Here is a 21,000-nt window from a genome sequence, read left to right as displayed (position 1 = left end):
TAAGTGTACTGACAGGTTCAAATGCTGATTTACTGCGGTACTCATGTTGTTTTAGTCTCGATGCATCTTAAATTTCTCTTATCATTTAAGACTAATTGTGTGGTTGTAATCGGTCGTTTGCTGCCCGCTCTTTGCTTGCTGTCACAGGAGATAAACTTGAAACTTGACAATTATCGCAACGGTGATTAATGTGCCTCTCAGTTCACAGTGGACCACTGAGGGTAAGTAACGTCTTATTTCATTTCCGAGCACCAACAGTTAATACTCTTCAGTTAATCTCATAGGCTAACACACTAAAATTGTATTGGTTTAATTCTGCTGTCATGGCATTGATACGATTGGCACAATTACACCGGCGGCACACGAAAAGATTCTCTGCGTATTTTAGTTCGATGTGTGTACTACATTACTGAAGTGTATCATTTGCGCTCTGGATAGGAACGTTTCACAATCCGTGGACCCGGAGGACAATAAATGATGTACTATCAACAATAAAATATGGCGACGCACAATTTCGTGTTAGCATCAAGATAAGACAGAGACATCAAACGTAACTATTATGTTTCTAAAACTGATCTCACCAGTCGGTGTTTATCAATCACTGGTAATACTCATGAGTTTAGAGTGATGGACTAATCAAATGTTTAGGTAATCATATGCATCGTGTATTTAACTGTGAGCTACCTAGCTAATACAGCTTACCAGCGGTCATCTACAGATAAGACCAGAGTCATTTCTGAGCCACCAGCTGATAAGAAGCCGTTGACTTTCACAGCTCTGTTGTACCAGTAGCAACTTAAAAGTAATGGTTTGCTAGGTCATAATAACAGTATTGTCAGTAGCGATCCTAATCTGAGAAATCAATAGATTTTTTGCCTGGAGCGTTACTGTCTCCATAGCAACCACTGCACGAGTCAATATCTGAAGGACGAGGGGGCAGTTTACAGCAGTGGGAATCAGTTTTGTCTAACTAGTTCTACAGATACGTTTCTACTTCAGTCAGAGTTACATTTTCTTGTTTAGTCTGGCGGTCACTGCGCATTTACCAAGGGACTTACATATTGGATCTACGTGTATATATGTGGTTCTCTGATAACCTTAGATGAAATGCTAAATGTCAAAGTTTGATGTGTTAACTGTGTCCGTGTTAACACACAACTCTCTCTCTCTCTTAATAGACGCTGCCAGTGATTTTTGCCACAGAGGGATTTTGTTACCTCCACATTGTGGGATCTTCCATTTGTAACCATGGTGCTGAAGATTTTCTTTCCCCAGTGCTGCAACACAGCAGAGAGTGGCCTCCTGGTCGGCCGCTGGATCCCTGGCCAAGACTCTGCCGTGGTGCTAGCGATCATTCACTACCCATTCATACCAGCACAGGTGAAGAAATACTTGAGTCAAATACAGAACCAGACCCAAGTGGACCTAACTGTGCTTGGTTCCTGGAGCATTCCTAAAGAAGGTCAGGAGGGAATGGAGAATTTCCTTAAGGACCTCAGCACCATCTTCCCACACAGTCGCTGGCTGCAGTTGAGCCGGGAGTTTGGCAAACGGGCCTTCACTTGCCGCGTGATCCAGAAAAACGGGATGACGCCGCCTGAGCAAGACAACGAGGATGGAGATGGCAAAAGCGAGAAGGATAAGATCATCTTCATCCACTATGACCAGAGGAAGGTGATGTTGTCCCAGCTTCACCCGCTGCAGGAGGGAGACCAAAACCCCGAATCCTCGGAGCTGCGCCTGGTCTTCCAGACAGTGGCCAAGAGCCAGCCTCTCTTCTTCTTAGACAAATATGACGAAGGGCCCGTAAAACTGACTCACTGGCAGTCTGAGGGTAGGGAGGCCAGCATCATCGTAGAACTCCTAAAACAAGCATCCGTACCCCTCTGTATGTTTATGACCTGGCTCCTGTCTATGTGGCACTGGATATGCAGCATCAGGTAAAATACTTACTTTAAGATGTGTATGATTTCATTTATCATAAAATAGGTTTCGGGATAGGCTATGGGACGTTGTTTTGTTTCAGTTCACCTCTGCAGCGATGATGAGGCTCGTTTCTCGTTGTGCTGTTAGCTGCGCTCGACTGAAATGTGATCGTTTTTTTGTGCTCCAGGATACTGAATTTGCGTCCAGTGCAGTTCATCTCTAGCAAGTTGTCCAGCTGTGTCCAGTCAGGGTACAGGACAGGTCATCTTCAGACGCTGTGCTCTCCAAAAAGAGCCACCACGCACATGGAATTCATGAGGTAGGCTACGGCGTTAAAGCAAAATTATAGCATGTTCAATAGCTACATCCAAACAGTACTTAGTACTTAGTTTTTGTCCCGGTTTTAAGTACCTGAAGACAGAGTAAATATCAAATGCATGCCCTAATAGTGTCGTTTGTCTGTTTGTTTGTTTTGATGTGTCACCACCAACAGAAAGGCAAACATTTTTGTGTCATTCCTGGTGGATTTAGCCCTTGGCTTGCTGCTCATCTCATGGCTATACAGGGAGAATCGCATCGGTAAACTGGCCAACACTCTTATTCCAGTGGCTGACGTAAGTTCAAAGTAACAGTTTCATTAAAATTAAAGATTGAAAAGATACTTCACAAAAAAACAAACTTACCCCCATGTATGAGGAATTATCTGTTGGACTATAATTTGTCACCTGCTTTTAAAAAAATGAAAAAAAAACAACTGAAACATAAATATGTGATTTCTTCCTCTTGCAGAAACCAGTAATTCAGAATTAGTGATTGTAATGTAGGATTTCAGTCTTATTCACACTCAGGTATTTTTCTGTGGTTATCCTGAGCGAGCAGGAGTTACATGAGCCCCTGTGATAAAGTTTTGCTGTGTTTTAGCATGTGGCTAAAGAGCTTCAGGAGCTGTTGGAGTGGCTGATGGGAGCTCCTGCTGGACTAAAAATGAACCGGGCCCTGGACCAGGTGCTGGGCAGATTCTTCCTCTACCACATCCATCTCTGGATCAGTGAGTCAAACACAGTCCTTTACAGTTACTCTCATGTGCCTCTTCATGATGATGTGTAGCATTCTATTTCTCTAATCACTGGAACTGGCTTGTGAAATATGTAATTGTACGTGTGTTTTCAGGCTACATCCACCTCATGTCTCCCTTTATTGAAATGATCCTGTGGTATGTGGGTCTCTCAGCATGTTTGGGGTTGACCTTTGCCCTCTCGGTGCTCTCTGACATCATAGCTCTCCTGACGTTCCACATCTACTGTTTCTATGTGTATGGCGCCAGGTGAGCTCTAGCCCAAAACAACACATTCAGATTGTTTTATCTCTGAACTTTGATACAGGAAAAAGTTCAAGGATGAATAAGCTGAATTTGGCTCAGCAGAGTGTAACTGTGAAGAAACTGCCAGCAGAGGGCAGTCTTCATTCTGGCACTGTGAAATGTCACATCTCATTTGGATCATGATGTAAACAAAAAAATTAAAAAAAAAAAAAAAGGAAGTTTTGTTTTCTTTTTTTTTCCCTGCAGACTGTACTGTTTGAAGATCTACGGGCTCTCTTCCCTGTGGCGTCTCTTCAGGGGAAAGAAGTGGAACGTGTTGCGGCAGAGAGTGGACTCCTGTTCCTATGACATGGATCAGGTAGTCCTCCTTCTGCCCTAATACCTTTACTCCGATCCTCATAACCCCCGAATAAATCTAAACTCATGTCTGAATTCACATCTGACTTGACTTTATTCATTTATAGCTGTTTATTGGCACGTTGCTCTTCACCATCCTCCTGTTTTTACTGCCCACCACCGCTTTGTATTACCTCGTCTTTACCCTGGTGAGTTTCCCCGAGAGCAACTTGGGCTTGGCATATCATTAACATAAAAAATAAAGTAGTAATTTCATGTGTGTTTATGGACTGATAAGAATAGCTGATAGCTTTTTGCATGAGTCATCATGAGTGCACTAAAAATCTGTTTGTTTTTGTTTTTTTGTTTTGTTTTTGTAATATACTTCTGATCTTGCAGCTGCGACTGGTAGTTGTAATGTTTCAGGGCGTGATCCACCTGAGCGTGGACCTCATCAACTCCTTCCCCCTGTTTGCCCTAGGCCTGCGTGTGTGCAGGCCCTACAGACTGGCAGGTGAGCTGAACGGTGCTGCATTTCCACACGCAGCAAAATCCATATAGTGTGTTCTGTTAGAAATGCCTAATAGTTAAACCAAAACATGAAAAGATATGAAATGTTGTGAGGTGGTTTGGTTCTTTGTCTCAGTATATTGTGCTGGCAGTTTAGAGGGGCCAGTGTGAGAGGCTAAGATTAAGCCCTTATTTTGGTCTTCCTGTGTGGTGCAGAGGGTGTCAAATTCAGAGTGCTGTGTGAAGAGCCTGGAGTGCCGCTACACCTGTCAATGGAGGTCAGTGGGCAATGGACAAATTCACTCTGAATTTTGTCCCCGACTCATTTAACTCAACCTCCTGCTTGGGTTTATGTAAAGTGACTGTCATACAGTGTTTTGTTTGGAGTTCTGTTGTTTATTGCTGCAGGCCGCCTGTTGTTTATACATCATGACGAATTTATTGTGTACATCACAAACATGTAGCTCCTCTGAGACCCACAAACATAAACAGTGGAAAAAAACACTGGCGTCATTCTCACTTTTTCTCTCCTTCGACGCCTTGCACCTCCGTCCTTTCATTCACAGATCAACCCCCTGAAGTGCAGCTGTGTTGTGCAGTGCTATAGGACGGCCACCTATAGCTGCTACCCCAAAGACTCCTGGACAGCCCTGTGCAAGAAGCTGTTTGTTGGGGAACTTATTTATCCATGGAAGCACAAGAGCACCAAGACTGACTGAGTCCAGGGCCAGAGACAAGACGCCACCCCCACCCCCACCCCCGCCTCTCCGGAGTAGCCAGCAAACAGACACACTGCAAACACGGGCAGGAGGGGTTAGCAGAGACCCAGGGAACAGACTCCGTTCAGAGAAGGCATGAGAAAGGGTCTAAGGGCCCACTGGTCCCCGCATTTTCTATTCAGCTTTTTATGTGTGTAAACAAACAGCAATTTGAGAAAGGGATGAGATGAGATTTAAAACTGGAAAGCTGTGAACCAGGTGTGTGCGTTCACTGCTGAGGTGTTTTAAGTACAAAACACACTGGTTTCAATATAGTCTTATTTATGTTTATCTCTTTTTGATTTTGGATTTAATACAATTTTGTGTGATGGTACAAGTTATAATATATAATGTCATAAATTCAGAATCATTTTTATTATTGATCAGAAATTTTATAATATAATTGATAGCAGAAATTAATTTCTTTTTTCTTTTCAATGTTTTTGATTACTTTTCTATTAAGATGAAGATTTGCTGTCTAACTTAAAAAAAGTTCTAATGTCTTATGTATGAATTTGTAAAGGGAAAAAAGCCACTGTATGGTCTGTTGATGCACTAAGAACAAAAGCAGCCCTTATTGCTGTGTTGATTTGTAAATCACACTGTTGAGCGTTCAGAAGGGTCCATTCAGACTATCCTAGTGCTTTCTCCACTCACACAAGCTCCACTCACACAAGCTACTATGTATCCTGCCAATGCTTGGAGCGGTGAATGATTCATGTATCTGAACTGTGCTTTGGTGTCGTAGAAAACAAGTACATAAATCCCAGCTGTTACACTCTTCAGCCAATATGCATGAATAGATCAAATCCACAGATGCTTTAACGTTGTTTTATAATTCATGTGCCTAAATGAAATTCAATAGTGACAGGTTGTGAACAATCCCTAATTACCTTTGTTAATATAAGAGCAGTATAAATTAACTTGACTCATGTGCCGTGGGCCTGAACAGTGCCGATCATGAGACTGCTGTAGTCTCCCATGACTTGGGCCAGCTGAAACTGATGTGTGGGTTTCACATTGCATCGGAATTGCTGTGTTAATTCTGACTAATTTTGATACTGATGAATAAATCACTTGGAGATTTTCTTTTGAGATCTTTTAAATGTGACGTCAGCACTGACTGTCTTCCAGCCCAGCTTAAGCAAACCCTGCATTTCCGCAGTGTTATGTATGCGCAGGGTCTGCGACGATACACTGGCGGAGCTTGTTTTCGACGTGTGTGTGTCTATTGATACAGTCTGTAGAGAATGTGAACAGACAGGACTCTGAAGTGTGATGACAGAAGAGGCAACGCCTGAGTGATCAGTAACACATAAATCAGAAACGCCAGGGACTCACCTTACATGCCAGGGAAAAAGAACAGGCGGGTTAAAAGCTTGTCCAGGAAGTAATGGACAAATGATTTTTTTTTTTTTTTAATCTCTCTGAGTGTTTGTTTTTGAGTAATCAGATGACCCTCATTCAAACTGATGAAAGCTTCTAGCCAAACTGGAGTGGGTTTAATCAATGATCAAATAGCCCTACCGTGTTTACATAGGGTGGGAGAAGTATTATTATGCGTTTTCAATCTGTAAATACACATGATTGTATTTTAAATGAACTCCCATTCAATAACAAATGTCAGATACTCGAGGTTATCTCAGATGTTCATTACCCATCACCTTTGCTCCCTGAGCGATATTATTGGTTTGTAAAGGATTTTAAAGGGCACAGAAAGAAACAGCCCTGAAGATGCAGATAAGGCATTTTGCACAGCGTTGCCTCCTCTTTACTGATGGACCTGGTAGTCATATGGTTATGCATTTCTCATTGTTTGTGTGTGTGTGTGTGTGTGTGTGTGTGTGTCTAATAGCTGTTATAGAATTCTGTACAGGGCCCAGATGTCCTGTCTCCACCCCTACCCCCCTAGAGACCCTCATGTTGCTGTAATCTAGATGGGCAGGCACAAAGACTTCATTACTATTTGCATTTTAATCTGTTCAGGAGGGGGAGGGAGATTATCTTTTCTCTGATGTTTCCCTGAAAGTGCTGGAACCTCTGCCCTCTCTCCAGCCTGCCCACCCCCAACAGCTGTCATACGACAGAATTTTAAACTAATCTTCATCCACATTTATATGTAAAAAACAAAAACACATGGAAAAAAATGCATCAAGTAACTCTGGATTGTTGAACGTTGGGAGATGTTAAACAGAGCAAGAAATATGTGTCAACCTGCTGCTGTGTATCAAACTTTTAGTTTCTACACACTGTCAGCATAGTCTGGATGCAATCAGTCTTTCTTTTTTAAATGTCTCAACAACAACTACAGCAACACCAGGGTATTGTCACCCATTAATATGGGCGGCCCTGGTCTGTTGTCCAAACAGTAAACATAATTCAAAATCTGTTTATTTTTACACATTTTCACATCTAAACACACTGTTCATTTTATGTACTCAAGAATAGGTAAGATTTTGGTCGAGTTTGCTACTCACCTATTAGATATTTAGTTTAAACAATCGGACTGTTGCATTGTGATCATTATTATGACATGAATTGTATCTTGGTCATTCAGTTCCTATTGAAATTCATTCTGTTCATGCTGAATTGTGTTCTCAGCCACAACTGCAATTATTTAGAAAACTACCATAAAGAAAAGAATGCTGATATTATATTTTCTCAATAGAGGTCCAGAAACGCCGGGATATGTCAGAAATTTAGATTGAAAGCACTCTGAACGTATTGTAGCACCATGCTAAACAACCGGCCAATCAAAATGGATTGAGGGGCGAGTTTTTCTAGGGGGTGGGACGACTAACCAGAGCGAGAGCGTTGGAGGAATCAATGTCTGACAGTGCATGATTTCAGTGATGACTGAATGTGAGGGGAACGTCGATAATCATTCGAACTAATTATATGAACCGTTTTAACAAAAACCTGGAACAGAGACTTCTTCTCAAAGGATACGCTATTACTAAGGAACAACTCAGCAAGCAAGCTCTGGGCGTAGACTGGATAAATAGTGCGAAGTTCTGAATCTTTGTTGTCCGAGCGAGAGGGGCCTGGGGACAGACCTTAGTGTTCCTAAATAGCTAATAGTTTGGTCTGTATTAACTGTAAAATGTCATTTTTGATTTAAATTATGCAGTTATAATTTATATATGTTTTAAAGCGTTCCAAAGCATCTGAATAGTATATGAGAGACTCAGCGGTCCGCGTTTGTTGATTTGACTCTCCACTTGTCAGATAGCTAACGCTAGTTACTCAGTAGCTGGCAAGCTATCCCATCCTATTTAACCTAGGCTAGCTTACACACAGTTAGCAAGCTACGCGCATAGGAAGCTGTTGTTTTCTTTACTTTATCCAGCGAACGAACCCTTGGTGCCTCTTGCTCTTCAGACTATTTCAGAAGGTAACAATCTATCAGGCCATTGCTTGTTGTTTTATTTTCACCATAACGCTGTGTGAAGCATTGTTTGCACGAGAGTCTTCTTTTGTGTTGACAATTTGGCTGGAGGATGCTAAGCTAACAATGAAGTAGCACAGCAGACCTTACCTTAGGTTAGCTAGCTAACCTAGCTAAGTCATAGATAGTTTGTGTTGTTAAGTTCGCTTTTATGTAAAATAGCTTGATACCTATCGACTTTGTTAGTTTTGGGATATGGTCAGCTAATCTTTAATGTTTATTAAGGTTTTCTGTGTTTCAATCGACTCCTTTTAATATATCATTGGTTGTACAAAAGTAGCCTTTCTCTATCCATAACCAGACTGTCAGTGTGATGAAACTGTCGTTTCTGACTAACTAATTAGTTTAAGTATCATATTCTTTTATGATCTGTCAGGACGTATTATAAACCATTTAGGAGTGATGCGATATATTTGAAAGGAATTAGGTATGCGGTAAGGGTACCTAAAAGTTAAGCCAGTGAAGCCTGCGCATGATTATGCCAACTTGCTAAATGGTGCCCTCTGGAACTGTTGAATGACTTGAACGATAGGACTGTTTTAATCAAACTTTTTGTTGATTTGGCCCAAAAGCTTCATGACGTAGTTTCCCGTAGCCCTGAAAAGAATTGACAGTCAGGAGTCCATCCTTGGTCATCATTACGGCACGATACAGTGCCCGTCTCACTCGCCCTCACACGGGCTCAGATGTGAGGGAGAATGGGCACCCAGGGAAGCCCCGTGAAGAGTTACGACTATCTTCTCAAATTCCTCCTGGTGGGAGACAGCGATGTCGGAAAGGGGGAAATTCTGGACAGTCTTCAAGACGGATCTGCGGAATCTCCTTACGCGTACAGCAGCGGTAAGTGTCTTCTTGCCTCTCGCATACACTGCCTCTCGCATACACACGTGTAGCCTGTAACTGGCAGTTAGTGAGTCACCGTTAACCTGAGAACATCTCAATACAAGGCCAGTAAAGTACGGAAACGATAGGAGACAGATAACAGTGGCATAGCTACAGCACAATTGTTTATGTTGTGGGCACCCTCACGTTGTTCGAGTCACCTTATTTTTCTGCGTCCCAGCACGTATGGCTGTGACATCACAAGAGAACGTTCAAATCCCTAAACACTGGTTTGTGTTAGCAGTCTACACATATTCTTAGCATGTAGCCCACATGAGTTCAAAACAACAAACAAGAAGACTGAAAAGTACACTGGTGTCCATGTTTTGGCTTGTCGTGTATGTTTATAAGGGTAGGGCCCAGTATTATGGACTATGTGGGCTTATGTTCATCGCCTCTTCACTATGTCCATGTAACACAGTGGTTATTCTCTGTATCTATTTATGGAGTTTGTTTCAGTTATAGTTAGTTAAGAGCAATGTATGAAATACTTGGTTGCACAGAGTGCAACTGAGGCTGCTCAGAGACAATATAGGCATAGCAATTAATGTTGGGTCTGTGGACAGGTAGCAGTATTACACCCAAGCGAATTTGTGAACATGTTACTTATACCAAAGCGCTGAACACTTGAACTCCGCATGCAAAAGATGATCACCACAAAGTTCGTTCATTGATTAATCTTTGTTAAATCCCCAAGACTGACAGATATGATGTGATGGAAAATAATACATTTCTGTTTAGCAATTCTATATTTGTGTATTCTTAAGTATTGTTGAGAGTACCCGGGAAATGAAAATAATACCAGTGTTTGATCCAGATCCTTGAAATCTGTCATTAGAGCAGAGTTTGTACTGTAACGTGACTGTGTGTGTGTGATTACTCCAGCTGTGTGGTTTCACAGAGGATATCTATTCAGGCTGAAGTTCATACAGGCCATGGAAAGGGGCCATTCTACTTACATGTGGGAGAAAGTGAGTGTGTGGGTGAAAGTGAGAGAAAATTCGATTTGACGTTTCACATTTTTAGCAGCGTGAGGTGAAACTAACAGTCTAACTTCAAAGAAGCTGCTATGTTCCATAGCGCAGAATCAACAGAGCAGGGGCTAATGCGTGCAGTACATATCTGAAGCCATAATCAGGCTGGTAATGGGAAATCACAACACAGTGACACCTCCCTGAGGATTTGTTTGGGTTTGTGATGGGCGAAGGGCATTCCCTCCCATACTGTCAATACCCTGACACCCTCATATGCATGCAGGACATTAAAAGTGGAATCCGCATCCTCTTTAGAGGACAGCTTTTTTCTTTTTTTTTTTTTTTTTTTGATCAAATATACATCAGTCGAAGCCTTTGGCAGGGGGCTTAGCAGAACGAGGCTGTTCCTCATTTTGATGGTTGCCTTTGACACGAGGAACGGTTTACTCTAGGCTTGATGCTCAGCACGTTTCTTAAAGGTAACGGCAGCGCCAGCCAATTAGACTATGAGGACTGGCTGGGTTATTATCGTATGTTGCAGGGAGACTGGCTGATGTTCTCACCGTGGGTATTTTGTATATATAATTTATCTGAGGGAGCAAAAATAAACCATAGCATTGTCATTCTCTTCAGCGACTGGAGTCCATGGAGAGAGAGCTGCTGTGTTCAAAGCCCTGGCTCTGCCTTTTCAAAGCCCCGAACCTGAGCTTGGAGGAGAGCTCTGTGGAACTATTTTAAAAAAACCAGAAAACTCTTTTAACGATCGGAGAGCCATCATTAAGAAGGGAGAGAGCAGAGCTGTTTGTTAGAGCCCTTATGTTTACCTCCCGTTGAAAGAGCATATCTGTAAATATTTAAGGAGAACAGAGCAGCTAAGATACACAGATGACTTGGCTGGCCTGGGTCTAATTTTTGATTGGCAGCCTGCCATGGAGTCGTACAGTGGAGAGGATGATGGCCTGCATGTTTTATGATGTCAGTCATGAGAGTAGGATGTCATAAACAGAGAGGCTAATTGTCATGGATTCTCTCTGTGTGTTTTGTGTGTGTGTGTGTGTGTGTGTGTGTGTGTGAGTTTGTTCACTGTACCTTTTGTTCGCTGGTGTTGATATGGCAGGTGTCAGTTAAACCAGACTGTCGACCTTTCGAAGCCTCAGGCATATGTGTTTGCCTGTTCACTTTCCTGAGACAACATGTCAAAAACCATAGTGTATCGGTCTGACTCGCCCTTGTATGCCCTTACTGTGACATTGGTATTACCACAGCCCTTTTTATAAGGTATTCTCTTGAAGTCATGCTTATCAGAAGCACAGGGGCATGAAAGTCAAAAACTCCAGACATCTCACAGGTTCGACCTTGTTTAACAGTTTAAGGGTGCAGTGTCAAAAACTGGTATTGTGACATTTTGTCACAAGAAATCAACCCGTCTCGTTGAGTTTAGCTCCTCCTCTCCAAATGAGAGTGTTTTGATGAAATCTTAGGACCGAAGCCTCTGGCTGTGTCGATGCTTGGTCGTGCCCTCTGAGGTAGGGTCTAAGGCCTGGGGTGAAAAGTGGGCAGTGAAGAGTTCCTGGAGGCTTTGGAGTGGACAGTCACATATGGAGCGAGTCCTGGAGTCTCACTCCCTCCTGGCCCCCCCTTGAGCAGTGCCCTCAGAGAGGCGTCTGACTGCCCCGGGCCTGGAACCTGAGCTGGTGGTGATGCCACTCTGTTGGCATCAGATGGCCTTGCCAGTCTACTGACCAGAAGACTCACACAAGGACAAGAGGGAGTGGAGAGCAGTGAGCACACACACACATGCACGCGCGCGCGCACACACACATCGGTGGTGGGTAGCTTTTCTCAGTGGGAGTCTTGGAAGGAAAAATGATGCATGTGCTAATGAGATGTACTGTGTTATCCAAACACTCTTTTTTTTTTTTAAGGGATCAAATGTTAGTTTCCTCTTGCTCTCCTCTTAAGCAGGAGCCCAGGCGGTCGAGATGCCATTTCCTCCTCATTAAGCTCTCATGTAGATGTTTAATAATGGAGGTTGGCCAGGACCCCGGGGGACTCCAAACCGGGCTCTCTCCCCGTCGGCCGGCCCTTTCTCAGGGTCTGTCAGGCTGTGGAGCAAGCGGAGCTTCGGGAGATGGTCTGTCACAAGGTTATCAAAGCTTTACGAGATCTCCACTAAAAAAAGACACTCGCTCCCTCCTCTGCTGCCCAGCTACCTTTTTTTTTTTTTTTTGTAAAATAAAATCTGTTTCTTCATCACCACAGTGCTCTGGGTAATTACACAGATGCTTCGATGTGGCAAAAAAAAAAAAAATCAAGAGCACACTTGATGAAAGAATAGGATTTACGGCGCTGAGGGTGTGTCTGCCTTTTTTTGTCTTTTAATCACTGTGTTTATATTCAGTACGGATGTTAGCCGAGGATGTGTTGGTGGCAACATAAAAATGACAGGCTTTATTGTATGGTAATAACCAATAATCCAGATGACTTTTTAGCTCTCCAGATGAGCGTGTTATTTTGTGGTTGTCAGCACGTCAGCAATAGCAGGTAATCAGATTATTACACTGCATAAAAAAAAAAAAATGATCCAGCGGTGAGATGAGCTCATTTGGGTTTGGTTTTATTACAGTCTGTGTGTTCAGCGTGAATGAGATGCTCACTGCTCCTTTGTCACAAGCAGAGAGTCTATTAAAATGCAAACCAGGCTTCAAAAAATGAAACGACCAGCTGTGAGACGGGCGTAAAGATTCACGCTAGTGTTTTGCTAGCCCTGTCAAAAGCGGAGGAGAAGGCTGCCAGACGTGAAGCGAGTTAAGTAGACTAGCTTGGCTAAAAAAAACAAAAAACGATTTGTCCTCAAATTGCAGTGTTTCAAAATCAAAATCAGGCCACCTCAAACCCATCTCCATAAAACTGGCAGTTGGAGGCAGGAGATGAAACGCCTGGCTAATCTCCCTGACATAAGCATTACGGTCACATTACGGGCTGCGGTGACATTATCCAGGAACTGGTTTCCTGGCGGCTGTCAACGAGATTCTTCTCCCCCCCCCCCCCCCCCCCCCAACACACAATGCTTGCCTGTGGAGGCCCAGATCAAAGGCTTCGATTATTTTGGCTTAAGTGCCTTGGCTATGGGAGGAACGCTTTTGAAATAAAGGCTTTGGCACGAAACGTCCAAATTCAATCAGGTTTACCTCAGCATGCCGCTTTAGCAATGCCAGAAAAATCACGTTTTGAACACAGTCAGTCACCTTCAGGGTGTCCGGCAGGCATCTCTTAAAAATGTCCTTTTTTTTTTTATTTTTCCTCCACAGGAATTGACTACAAGACCACCACGATACTGCTGGACGGGAGACGAGTGAAACTGGAGCTTTGGTGAGTGCTGAAACGTACTGATGTGCTTGTCGTCTAAACGAGTTTAGCAGAGAAGCTATTCTCCAAGCAGCAAAGCTATTCTCCTCACCTACACACGTATGATTGATGCTCTCACGGTGAGGTCCTGGTGGAGCTCTCCTCCTGTTTTTGGGGAGCAGGGGCCTTCTTCTAGATAGCAGATCATTTCAGGCTCAACCACATACTACTGCCACGTCATTATTCAACGCTGCAGTTCAGATAGAGACATTAGTGGAATATCTTGTATCCTCCTGCAGTTGGAATGTTTCCCCACATGCGTGTGAAGTCTCAGCTGCTGTCAGAGGCTGTAATGTGTGTGGGGGCCATAGGGTATGCTGTAAAGGTTAGTTGTGGAAGGAAAAATCACTGAAAGATGCATTCAGTAGCTTGGCCTCACCATTAGAAGCGCATAAATCAGAGTTTATCAACCGCTGGCCCGTGGGAACCCGACAGACAACGTTCATTTGTTCCGTACCAGCTCGAACACACCCAGCTGAACTTGTCAACAGGGCCTTTCTTGAGGATTTGAATGAGGTTAGTTCTGGCTCTGGAGCAGAAATGCCCTGTCCAGTGCATTCCTACATGTGAAACTGAGAAACACCAACATACAGACAATGCACAGCCTGTTCCCCGCCCTGAGATGGATTATTTTGCTGCTGCTGTTGTTGTTGTATCATTTGGGCTGCGTGTAGCACTAGTGACGATGCGGTGAATGTGGGCACTAATAGCTGGGGAGGTGCAGCGGCCTCTGTGGAGTCAGGCCCAGCTCATCTTACTCCTGTGGGGAGGATGACACACGGCCGGTGCCAGGAGCTGATATGGGGCAGAACACAAGCGCTCAGAAGCAATGAGTCAAACCCCTCATGACGAGGCTCCGTTTCCTCCTCACGGCTTTCCTCCAACATTTCACTGCAAATTACAAACGTTACCAAAACGTTCATGCCAGCGGCAAAGCGTCCACCTCTCGCTCCCGCTCATCGATATGTCTAATCCTCCCCCCCCCATGAACTAGCCGATTTCTCTCACAAGAGACCCAGAGATATTCTGGCCCTCTGAAAGGTTAATGAAGGTTAATGAACTTAGCCCTGACTTTTTATGTAAAAAAAAAAAAATTGATTCATATTATGTGACAACACCTAGCCCATATCATATGTGGGGTATTGAAAGTCTGCTCTGACTGCCTTCACTCAGAGGGGCTGAAAAGCGTTGCAGCGCAGTGCTTCCATCAGAGCGGAGGAAGAGATCCCACACAGCTCTCATTTCCGTCAGTGTATTACCTCACATCCTCAGAGGCTCGGGGACGGGAATGAGGGGAAGGTATCTCAGGTTATTAGAAGGACATGCCCATGCATTAAGTCTGTGAAGAGCCAGAGCCTTTACATTACTGCACAACATCGCATCGCTTACTGCTAACAGAGCATTTTAGCCCCACTCAACTCAAACCACCTGCCAGCTTTGCCTATTGATTTTCTTCTCCCTCCCCACGACGTGGTGGACACACACACATACACACACACACACACACACACAACACATAGTTCTCCTGTCACTCCCAGTTACCCCTTTTCCACTGCCGCGGTGCCGGTGCCGGTGCCCGATCGAGCACCGGCACCCGCGCTTTTCCACTGACAAAATACTGGTGCCGGAGCCGAAAAGCTGGCACCGGCACGGCACCACAGAAATGCTGGTCCCAAAAGTTGGAACCGCTGACGTCAGAGGCTATGCAAATAAAAACCACGCGAGAACCAATCAGTTCAGCGTTTGATACGTGACGTTCTTTAGAGAGGCGGGAGTAACAAAAAACGTCTGACCAAGTAGCGGTAGGCTAAAGGATATTTGTAGCATGAAAATATGTATATGATTAAAAGATGCATGAGTAACAATTTGTGTCTACATCAATACGGGCTGTTGTTTACATGTTACATGAACGTAGTCGGACCCAGAGTGGTAGAAAAAGACACTCTCTCTCTCGGCTCTGGCTCGTGCAATTAAACCACTTCATGCAGACCTTCATTTAAACACTCGTTTTAACTTTTGAGCTAGGTGACAGACTTACTATTTTCATGAATTTTGCCCCCAGAGCGAAAAGTTCTGGGACAAAATTCGTGAGGTGTTTCGCTGTGTGGAAGCCTAGCGTAAAAGTAAATTTATAAAGAGCAAGCAATGCGTTCTGTCCGACATTATTTTTTCCCCACGGAAATTACCCACACTTCGGTTCCCAAACCAGTGGAAATGCGGGCCGGTTCTCAAAAGGCACCAAGGCAGCACTGGCTCCGCACCGGCACGGGCACGGGCACCAGCACCTTCGTAGTGGAAAAGAGACAAGTGACCTTCAGTCACCCCCCACCCCACCCCCCGCTCAGGCTCCATGCCTCTGGCTCTGCTCTGTTTTTAACAAACAAATCCCATGGCGACCAGGTAATCTTAGCCAGGTATCTCTGATGACTTAAACAGCCCACAGTAAACAAACACGTGGGTGTGGTCTAAAGCGCTTGGCAGTGTGTCAGTGGGAGACCTAGCCCAGCGCCGTTAAAGGGAACACGCACGGATTTTTTACATGGCGCGCGCCGGTCCCACTCATGTTCTCCCGTTCCAGACCATTTCACAGACATGTCTGGGTGAGAAGGTGTTAACAGCAGGAGATTCTGCCAAGGTAAAAAAGGGGCGTGGACGCGTTGTGGAAGGGAACTGGTTTCTCTCGATTCAAACTGCGGGTTTGAGTGACGATTCGGCGGTTAATCTTTATGACAAGCGTATAGACGCGAAGCCTTTTAGTGAGCCCTCAACCGTTTCCCATTGGCCAGTGAAAGAGCACTGACGCTAAGTGACTGAACAAACAAGGGTTCATTTTCCCTTGTCTTGCTTTGCTTTGCCTTTCCTTGCCTTAACTTGACTTCCCTGTCTGTCTGTCTGTCTGTCTGTCTGTCTGTCTGTCTGTCTGCAGGGACACCTCAGGACAGGGCCGGTTCTGCACCATTTTCAGGTCCTACTCCAGAGGGGCACAGGTGAGTATGTAGAATATAATGACAAAGCTTTAACAAACTTTAGCAACCTTTAACAGTTGCTCTGACTCGGAGCAGACAACTCCGTCTGAGTCTTTGTTAGAAGTGGAATGAGTCACCACCATGAGTAAATGGCTGTGTTTTTCTGCCAAGGGAGGATCGACAGACTTAAAAGCATTTTCGTGTCCCGTCACTGTGTCCGTGCTGTATTACTTATGACCCGAGTTCTACTTTAGTTTGTCAGTTTTGGGAAGAGTGCAGTGTAGGTCCTGTCTTCTCCCTTGGCTCGTCTTAAACAACAACAAAAGGAAGTGGAGGAACAATACGTGCTGTTTTGTTTTCCTGTCCGCAGGGAATCCTGTTGGTGTATGACATCACCAACCGCTGGTCTTTCGACGGGATCGACCGCTGGATCAGAGAGATTGACGAGGTAAGGGAAGGACATGGTTAAAAGGGTTTTGTGGAAATCTGCGCGGACAGGGAGAGAGTTTTGGGAGGCCTCTGGTGCGTTAGCTGTGTCCTGCACGCCTGACTGGCTCTCTCCCATAAACTCCCCTCTCTGTCTGTAGACAAGGAGGCAGCAGCTCTGCAGCACCATTTACATCCACCCAGCACAGGGCTGTCACTCTGGGCTGTCTCCTTCCTGCTGGACAGACTCCAGAGGATGTGTTCTCTCTCTCTCTCTCTATCCTCTCTCTCTCTCTATCCCTTTCTCTCTCTCTCTCTCTCTCTCTCTCTCTCTCTCAGCTGTCTTCTGAACCCCTTTTCCATGTGAGAGTGTCCTTTATGCACGTATCCTAGTCTAAATTGAGTCTGTGTGTATATGTGTGTGTATTTTGTGAGAGCAAAGGGAGTCTACTGGTATTTTTGGCCAGTTTTTTTGGATGGAGTTTTCATTTTCCTGCTCCACCTCCATAACATTCTAGAGCTGGACTGCAGCCACCTCCAGAGAAAGAGAGGGAGAGAAAGAGAGAGGAAGAGAAAGAGAGAGGGAGAGAGAGATACTGGGAGAGAGGGCGACATACAGGGAGAGAGAGAGAGAGAGAGAGGGCGAGATACAGGGAGAGAGAGAGAGAGAGAAGCTGTGGTTGTATGTTTGTTGGCTCAGCCACTGTTCTGCCAAGCTCTGTGGGATCAGATAATTCTCTCTTTTTTTTCTTTTCTGCACAGAGAAAAGAGATGCACGGAAATGAAAGAGAAAAATTAGTTAGAAAGGCAGGCAGTCCTGCCAGGGCAAAGTGAAAGATTGACTCCCAATTGGTCTGCCTGTGTCTGTAATAACCACCTTTCCTCTCTTATCTCTCTCTCTCTCTTTTTCTCTCTGTCCATCTCTCTCCTCTCATCATCTCCAGCATGCCCCGGGTGTGCCACGCATCCTGGTGGGTAACCGCCTTCACCTGGCGTTCAAGCGGCAGGTGCCCACGGAGCAGGCGCGGGCGTACGCCGAGAAGAACGGCATGACGTTTTTCGAAGTGAGTCCGCTCTGCAACTTCAACGTCATCGAGTCGTTCACCGAGCTCTCGCGCATCGTGCTCATGAGACATGGCATGGAGAAGTTCTGGCGGCCCAACCGGGGTGAGTCACACGTTCGTCGGGTCTCCAACAAGCCTGTCCGCCTGTCCCCTCACTGACAGAGCCCAACGATTTCCCTAAAGGCCAGGAGCACAAGGCCAGGAGTGCTATAGTAGACTGATGATGACATGGTTTTCTAACCACTTACATCTGCATTTCACAAAATCTTTTTTTCAAAAAAGCACTGCTTTGTGCAGTAGCCCTTAGGTCAGGAGTGACTAAAGCTGCCCCTACTGTCTGCTGTGTTCTCAGACACACAGTTTGGCTTGTGGTGTGTTTGAAGTGACCGTGGAGGAAATGCAGAAAACTGCTCTTGTCAGCAGGACTCTGCCATTAGTCTGGGCAAACCGCTCTGCGCATCATCCAAAACCAGAGCTGTGTAATTAGACACAGAAAGCCTTCAGTTTAGCTCTGCTTTTTTTTGCCCCTTCTCTCTCGCTCCCTCACTCTCTCTCTTCCTCACTCTCTCTGTCTCTCTTTCTCACTCTCTCTCTCTCTCTCACCCCCCCTCTCTCCCTATCTCTCTCCCTCTCTCTCTTCCTCTCTCTCCCTCTCTCTCCCTCTCTCCCTACCTCTCTCCATCTCTCTCTCTCTCACCCCCCCTCTCTCCCTATCTCTCTCCCTCTCTCTCTTCCTCTCTCTCCCTCTCTCTCCCTCTCTCCCTACCTCTCTCCATCTCTCTCTTCATCTCCCTCTCTCTCTCTCTCTCTTTCTCTACAGTAATATGGGAGTATTCCCATGAGACTCTGATGCCTGGCTGGATGAGTGGTTTGGCATAAATAACATTGTGCATTCCGCTAAAGTGTCTCTAATGTACTCTTTAAGTGTAGCGGCACTTTTCATTTTACTTCCTTCCTTCCCCCTTCTCTCTCTCTCTCTCTGCCCCCATTATATGTGAGCTGCACTCTCTGTATCATTTGTGTTGTGCAGTTGTCATTTCAAATCTTCCCAAAGAGAGTCGGAGGATTTTTTCCCTTTAATTTACGTTCAACGTAATGAGAGAATGAAGCAGCCAACTGAAATTCTCGTAAGGTTTTCATTGTATCTCTCCCTGAATAAATGAGAGGCATATAGGATAGGATTTTGAAGTGATTAAAGATAATTGTTCCTGATTTTTACTGAGAACAGATTGCTGTTTTTTTTTTTTATAGGTTTCGGGTTGTGAAATTTTAAAGCACCCGATTGGTTCATTCCGGTCGTACATGGAAACGGCTTTGTTTTTGTCATCTGCAGTCCGAGTGTGTCGAGGCTTTAGTGGCCTGGAATTGTGAATGTGTTGTGAACATGTGGTTAACATGCACGTGTGAATCTTCTCTCTCCCAGTGTTCAGTCTTCAGGACCTGTGTTGCCGAGCCATCGTGTCATGCACGCCCGTTCACCTCATCGATAAGCTTCCCCTCCCCGTGGCTATCAAGAGCCACCTCAAATCCTTCTCCATGGCCAACGGGATGAACGCCGTCATGATGCACGGACGCTCCTACTCGCTGGCCAACGCCGCTGGGGGCAGCAAAGGAAACAGCCTCAAACGCTCCAAATCCATCCGGCCCCCCCAGAGCCCACCCCAGAACTGCACCAGAAACAACTGCAAAATCTCCTAGCCGGGGGGGCTAGGGGGCTTGATCCCCCCCCCCGTCTCTCCCTAACACTCAGGAGTGCATGGACACATAGACCCAGGCCACAGATGGGCCAAAGCAGCATGCTGAAAACCAACTCCCTACCCCAACCCCCCAGGAAAGAAAGAAAGAAAGAAAGAAAGAAAGAGAGAGAGAGTGGAGGTGTAGAGCCAGCTTGCTGCAGGGGGTCTCTGGACACCCGCTGACTACCAGTCCACTGCAGTCATACTACAACAGATTAACACAATCTGCCAATCAACGTCCATGCCTTTGATTTCTGTTTCAGACCGAACTGAAAATACCTGTGCTGCATCAGGCTTCTTGCTTCTCACCTGGAAACAATTGACACAGTCCAGTTTTCTGCCGCCACCGCCACCTCCTCCCCAGTGGATAAGTCTGGGGAAACGACAGAGCACAGCGCGGAAAAAACCAGACACCCAGGTGAAGATGTAGGTTTTGGCTCAACCCAGTGCCGTGTTTGAAGTTCATTTCTGAAGCTCATTAAACATTGTAACACCTTAAGTCCTGGGAGCGGGCTTTTGGTTTTTTCCATCTTCATCCTCTGACTGGAATGTGTCCTTCCGCTGGTAAGGACCAGTAAGCAGGCGCTGGTACTGAAACCAGCACCTTTGCGGTTCTGGATACTGGGCTTTGGAGGACATGCCTGTGTAAGCTGAAGTAGTAGTCAGTCCATGGATGCATGCTCACTGATAAGATATGAATGACTTGTTTGGGGACTAATGTGTTAATGTGGGTAAACCAGTGAATTAAAAGCTGATATACATTGACAATAAGGGTGTCTGTTAATTGGTCAATGCTGCAGGAAGTGGTTGTTTGCACTCATGACGAGCTCACAGTGTGACTGGTTTTCTGCCCATGAAATCTGAATTTAGGACATTTTCTTTTACACACACACACAAAAAAAAGGGTGTGCATTGACCCGAAAGCTTAAAACACAAGCGTTCTCCTGGCGGACAGGGCCTCGCGGTCTCGCGTCTCCTTCTCTCTGTCCTTTGCTGGGAAGCCACGTGGGCGTGGACGATCCTTTGCCAGGTCGAGAATCTTCTCTCCTCTGATTGGTGTCGTCTCAGGGGACAGCTGGGCAAAAGAGCAGAGCTCCTTAACGCGTTCAGCTTTCGGTTTGTCCGGAAGCTTCCAAACCAGGGACGTGACATTTTTTATGCCATATCTCTCCTCCTTAAAAAAAAAAAAAAGTGATATTCTCCAGCAAATAATTCCTAGAATAACAGTGTTTAAACCCCCCCCCC

General features: G+C 45.2%; 2 protein-coding genes across 4 annotated transcripts; both read left to right on the top strand.

Moving 5' to 3' along the window:
* Positions 1-1,215: 1,215 nt before the first annotated feature.
* pigq (phosphatidylinositol glycan anchor biosynthesis, class Q) lies at positions 1,216-4,812 on the top strand. Its single transcript, XM_030790783.1, has 10 exons — positions 1,216-1,940; positions 2,114-2,245; positions 2,420-2,540; positions 2,848-2,974; positions 3,097-3,250; positions 3,494-3,605; positions 3,712-3,792; positions 3,983-4,097; positions 4,310-4,371; positions 4,660-4,812. Exons 1-10 carry the CDS (start codon positions 1,249-1,251, stop codon positions 4,810-4,812), a joined length of 1,749 nt encoding a protein of 582 aa, XP_030646643.1. The 5' UTR covers positions 1,216-1,248.
* Positions 4,813-7,698: 2,886 nt separating this feature from the next.
* rab40c (RAB40c, member RAS oncogene family) lies at positions 7,699-20,972 on the top strand. 3 transcript variants are annotated; one of them, XM_030790816.1, is made up of 7 exons: positions 7,699-8,245; positions 8,872-9,139; positions 13,467-13,527; positions 16,490-16,550; positions 16,900-16,977; positions 17,900-18,122; positions 19,443-20,972. In XM_030790816.1, exons 2-7 carry the CDS (start codon positions 8,998-9,000, stop codon positions 19,715-19,717), a joined length of 840 nt encoding a protein of 279 aa, XP_030646676.1. In that variant the 5' UTR covers positions 7,699-8,245; positions 8,872-8,997; the 3' UTR covers positions 19,718-20,972. The 3 variants fall into 3 exon arrangements, with proteins under 3 accessions (XP_030646676.1, XP_030646677.1, XP_030646675.1); XM_030790817.1 differs by having other exon boundaries at positions 7,699-9,139; positions 17,957-18,122; XM_030790815.1 differs by having other exon boundaries at positions 7,699-9,139.
* The last annotated feature ends 28 nt before the right edge of the window (positions 20,973-21,000 follow it).

The sequence above is a fragment of the Chanos chanos genome, chromosome 13 (genome assembly GCF_902362185.1).
Source record: "Chanos chanos chromosome 13, fChaCha1.1, whole genome shotgun sequence".
Classification (NCBI taxonomy): Eukaryota; Metazoa; Chordata; class Actinopteri; order Gonorynchiformes; family Chanidae; genus Chanos; species Chanos chanos.
The sequence above is the reverse complement of the archived record's forward strand: the minus strand, read 5'-3'. Positions and strand labels throughout refer to the sequence as shown.

Bases quoted from the DNA above. Each gene is read 5' to 3' on its own strand.
- pigq (XM_030790783.1), top strand. From the start codon at position 1,249: ATGGTGCTGAAGATTTTCTTTCCCCAGTGCTGCAACACAGCAGAGAGT. The intron at 2,975-3,096 runs GTGAGTCAAACA...GTGTGTTTTCAG, and splicing joins CCACATCCATCTCTGGATCA to GCTACATCCACCTCATGTCT. The intron at 4,372-4,659 runs GTCAGTGGGCAA...TTTCATTCACAG, and splicing joins CGCTACACCTGTCAATGGAG to ATCAACCCCCTGAAGTGCAG.
- rab40c (XM_030790816.1), top strand. From the start codon at position 8,998: ATGGGCACCCAGGGAAGCCCCGTGAAGAGTTACGACTATCTTCTCAAA. The intron at 13,528-16,489 runs GTGAGTGCTGAA...GTCTGTCTGCAG, and splicing joins CGAGTGAAACTGGAGCTTTG to GGACACCTCAGGACAGGGCC. The intron at 16,978-17,899 runs GTAAGGGAAGGA...CATCATCTCCAG, and splicing joins GGATCAGAGAGATTGACGAG to CATGCCCCGGGTGTGCCACG.